The 4,801-nt window shown below is 35.6% G+C and overlaps 1 protein-coding gene across 3 annotated transcripts in view; it reads right to left on the bottom strand.

The window, feature by feature from the left end:
* Positions 1 to 1,386: 1,386 nt before the first annotated feature.
* Positions 1,387 to 4,801, bottom strand: part of LOC107057861 (calmodulin-binding transcription activator 1-like) — a 10,502-nt gene continuing 7,087 nt past the window's right edge. For 2 of the 3 annotated variants that reach the window (XR_001471598.1, XM_015302922.1), the window contains exons 4-6: positions 3,090 to 3,165; positions 1,667 to 2,025; positions 1,387 to 1,561 (exon numbers count right to left, since the gene is read on the bottom strand). Coding sequence is in view for 2 of the 3 variants with exons in the window: in XM_015302922.1 (XP_015158408.1) it covers positions 3,160 to 3,165 (6 nt within the window). In the remaining variant the exon portion in view is untranslated. Of the gene's footprint in view, positions 1,562 to 1,666; positions 2,026 to 2,106; positions 2,190 to 3,089; positions 3,166 to 4,801 lie in introns of those variants that run through there. The other variant, XM_015302923.1, reaches the window with a different exon arrangement.

The following is a 4,801-nucleotide window of genomic DNA, read 5'->3' as shown; positions in this document are numbered from 1 at the left end:
TCTGCCCTATTTGAGGATGAAGAGCCTACTCAAGACCTTCCCCGTGTGACTGGAAAGTGTGTGCGGATGATGCCCCTAGTGACATTGATGAGGGCGGCGAGGCTACAAGAGTGCGATGTGCGCTAAAGGCTGCTCGGAAACAAATCAAAGGTAAATGAGGACTTTAGGAAGTAGCAAGAGCGTGAGTTAGCAGTCGGAGCATCGGCATCGAAGGGCACTATTCATGGTGCTCCAAAGAGAAGCTTCTTAATAGTTCTTCGGAGCTTGGGAGCCAAATGTCTGTCTAACCCTAAGTTTTTATATCATTTGTGCATTGAGGGCATTGCACTAATTTTTCATGTGGGGTTGGGTGAATGGATTGTGAGTATGGGGATATGATGACTAAGATGATGAAAAGGTTTAACTCAACTGATGACCATGTGAAAGAGATGCGTACAGATTTTTCAAGTATTGGGCAGATGGTAAATTCACATGTAGTATATGTTAAGCCAATTTAGCAACAACTGAGTTGTCAACTATCTTCAAGTGTGAGTCCCCGTCAACAAGGAACACTACCTAGAAACTGTTGTGGATGCGTGGGAAGCCCTTAAATTAAGTATTTAATTATTATTTTAGTAGCTTTATTTATTATTCAAGAATAGAGTTTATGTTTCATAGTTTTATAAGGATTAGGTTATGCTATAGTTATTAGTTTGGAATAGGATTTAGGTCTCCTACTTTCATAAGAATTAGACTTCTTATTAATGTAATAAGACTCCTATTTAAAGGGAATTTTGATGAATAAACTAGTAAGTCATTTTTCAGCAAAAAGCAAGAGATTGGAGTTCTCTCTTCCATTAAACTCTAAGGTTTCAGTCTCCAGTTGAAGAGCTGAAGAGATCAGGGTTCTCTCTTTTAATGAACTCTAAGGTTTCAGCCTCCCTTTAACGAGCTGATTTATATATCGCCCTGTGAATCGATCCTTCCCTAAAAATTCATAACAATTTGGTATCAGTGCCTAACACAATGGGCGATGAGATCAGTTTCAGATTTGGCAAAACTTACTTCATATTAGCAATCCCCTATATAGTTCACGATCTTAATAAGTTTAATTGTTCTAGATGTAGTCTTTTCTACAGTTTAAAAGGGTGTGATCTTGTATTGGTGGAAGAAAATTATGAGATCCCTGCATCATGTGTTCCTCATTTTTTAAGATACTTTATTTATGTGTTTGTATCACCTAGAACATTTACATCTAAGCACAACTAGCATTTTAAAACATAAGTGGAAGTAGCAGAGTAGTTCAGGTAAGTTGGAACACACTAATTGATGAATCACAAAAAGTGTGATGAAAATAGATATTTCTATTAAATGAAATAAGAAGTGTTACCTGTATAACAACCATCCACCAAGCTCTATACTTTCACTGCCTAAAACAATATCCTTTAGTGCCCTAGGAAGTAGTTCAAGTTTTCCCATCTGATCCATTGAGGGAAACTAGACTCTTCAGGTCCATAGGATTTTCTCAATTCCATATGCATGGAAATAAGGGCATCCATCATCAGTTTCCCAAGCCTGGAAGCTGCTTTCGTTGCATATATCATATGAGATAACCACATCAAAAAAGATATTTACCAGCATAAAGGTCATTGTATTTAAAAATGTAAGAAAATATATTTTTTATCACCTTTGCTCTGAAGTCTTTGAGGCTGGTAAGAAATGGTCACCCTAGCATACCCACCGGACTTGAGATTAGTACTAGATCTATGGAATAAATATTCGGCAAGCTTTTCACAGTTTTAAACCAAGGCTCAGCCAGTATCAAACTTTTGGAATCAAGAAGCTCCGAAACATCATGTCCTACAGACTCTGAATTTGATGGACTTTGGCCTCATTGAATTGAAGCTTTCTCATCAAGCAGGGAAGAAATACCAAGTGGATACAGCTAGGGATGAAAGGTCCAAAGGGCAGTAACACCCGAAAACCACTTATATTAACTATGTGGCATGGTGGAAAATAGTAGCCCATTCCCTCACTTAAACATGTCTGCAAATGTTGTATCAGTGAACATGATGTCAGTATGTACTCCAATTATATGCTGGAAAGGCAAATTTGCAGAAAAAGGAAGAGACTTACAAACTTCATGGAATTGAAGAGCGCTAAAAGTTTATCAGCAACCAGGATATCTTAAGGTTCTAAAGGATATCACCCTATAAAGAAAAAATAATAGGAAAAAAAAGGAACTTAAAAACATATATGGGTAGTGTAAAAATGTAGTATAAAGTAGTGGCAGCTCATGATTCCGGGAAAGTTTGGTCTATCAATATGAAATAGAAATGTAGAGCTGAAGCATCGGAAACTTCCCCCACCCCCTTGAAAAATAGACAGATTTTAATATTAAATTTTTGTGGGGATTACATTACACTCACGTTTGGTTCATTAAAGTCAAATAGAACATCAGGAGATAAGAGAACCCATCTTTTTGGATAGCTTTAATCTATATATATAAAATACTGCTACTAGAGGTGAATTTTCAGGCGGTATGCATTTACATAAGCTATTTAGCAAACAAAAAAAGGAAGTGCAATTACACAAAATATTCACTTCAAGATGCTTATAAATGAATTTCCAGAATGCACGTTCTTCCAGAACTCCTACACAGCAACTCAGTTTCGCATTTACTTAACCTAAGCAAAATAGAGGGTTGAGGTATTGTTTCACACACATTGTCCCCAAAAAAATGGCAGAAAGTTTCAACCAGAATCTAAAATACACACCCCATATATAAGGCTTTAATGGCCATCAAACAAGCAAGGATAGATCAAGACTACATGCTTCCCAATTCTAATTCCAGTTTCTTTAATAATTGAATGTGCTATAATATGAAGCATGATACTGAAACTAATTCTTCTAGATCCAGGCTTTTCGACAGTTTAAAGATAAATGATAGTGCTAGAGCCATACTACTGTTCCTCTATAAATCAGTAAGATGTGAGCTAGAGCTGTTTAGAGAAAACATTTAACGGGAGAGCAAAATCCACCTGGAATATGTGTCACTATCAAAGTGTAAACGCCATAATTATAAAATAACAAAGAAAGAAAAAAATAACCTGAATAGATGAGTATTGTGGCTAACTGGTGCTTGATCTAGCAGCATAAATTCAGTCAATTTATCAGGATTTAGAACTGAAAATGAAGGAGACAACAGAAAAATCGAGTTAGTTCCCCGTTTCAACCTTAACACCTATCACAATTAAACAAATATTCCAATGTTCTGATGTTACTGAAGCACTTAAACTGAACATCAAAAAGCATGAACTCAAAGAGAAGTCTAAACGGGAGAGGGAATATACACAGATTCATGAAATAGAAAAGCTCACATATATCTAATAAATTAGCTTATGAGCAGAGAAGCCATGCAAATTCTCAGACAAAAGTATATACAAGTTATCTCAAGTCATTCCTTTAATCTGTTATACCCAAAGAATTTCGTATATCTTATCTCTGGTCTCCCTTCTTCCTTAACTCATTTCAAATAATAGGACTTATCATTCATACATCAAAGTCTATGAAAAAGAAAGCCAACATTTTCAACTTCCTACATAACTGCATCCACAGAGAACTTATATCACAGACCTTAAGTTAAAATCAATAGTCTTGGCTTAAACAGAAAGAGAGTTTTGATTGAGTTGATGTTCCAACCAACTCTATGAATCTCTTGACTAAAGCATAAGCTTTAGAGAAGCATAAATAGAAAAATTAACCAATTTATTTACCAGAATCTTCATTGATTTGCTCCAAGTATACAAGTATATTGGAAAATTTTCAGCTTTCTAATGAATGAAGTATACAGTAGAACAGCTAGCCTTGAAGATGCAAAAATTTCTCAAAATGACCAATTAATGTAGCCACTCTGAAGTGACAGAAATAAAAATTGTTACAAAATGTATATAGACATCATTTTAGTAGTATACATAGGCATATTTTTAGCTAGTAGATCTGTAGGAATCCCTCATAATTAGCTAGCAGATTTGTAGGAATCCCTCTTTATTTTCTTTCCTAAATTAGCACAGAGTATATTGTATTTATATCTTGCAACTATTGGAATAAGATATCTACTTCTATTCGATTACATGGTATCAGAGCCTATAGGCTCCTTGATCATGTTCTCTCTCTGTTTCGAAAGGCAACTCAATCTCGTTTTGCTGTCTTACAGAAACAAACTCAGATTTCAAATCGATCACTTTCAAAGTGGCCAATTTGTGTCACTGCCACAGTAGGAGGCAGATCATACTTTCTGGTGTACCCCCAGTTTTGTTTGGTGTTGAAACACTGTTTGGAGAACACTTTCACCTTCCAGGTTCATATTTTTTTGAAAGTTACTTCCAGGTTCATATTTCGCTATAGCTTCTGCGATTCAGATCTGGTATTCTGTTTGGTGCTGCTGCGATTGTTGAATACTGTTAAACATTGAATGAATAGTGTTTTCTGGATGCTTGTTCTTGATTTTTTGTTCCTTTGTTCTCTCTCATCTTCTTTGTTCTTGAAGTTTGAGCCTCGACTATAATTATTTTATTGGTATTGGATTGTATTTGCTGTTTGTGTTTGTTGGATTCTCCTGTATTGCTATTTGGATATTTAAGTTAGAAAATATAACTCAAACAATTAGAAAGGAGGAAATATGGCTACTAATCACAAGGATAAGACAATTTAGGGACAATTTTGGTTTTGGCAGATCAGTTTGCAGAGTTCTCTCGGTATCAAGAATATGGCCTCATCTTCGAACAACTGGGTGATTGATTCAGGTGCTACAGATCACATG

Source organism: Solanum tuberosum, unplaced genomic scaffold (assembly GCF_000226075.1).
Source record: "Solanum tuberosum cultivar DM 1-3 516 R44 unplaced genomic scaffold, SolTub_3.0 scf00390, whole genome shotgun sequence".
Lineage (NCBI taxonomy): Eukaryota > Viridiplantae > Streptophyta > Magnoliopsida > Solanales > Solanaceae > Solanum > Solanum tuberosum.
The sequence above is the reverse complement of the archived record's forward strand: the minus strand, read 5'-3'. Positions and strand labels throughout refer to the sequence as shown.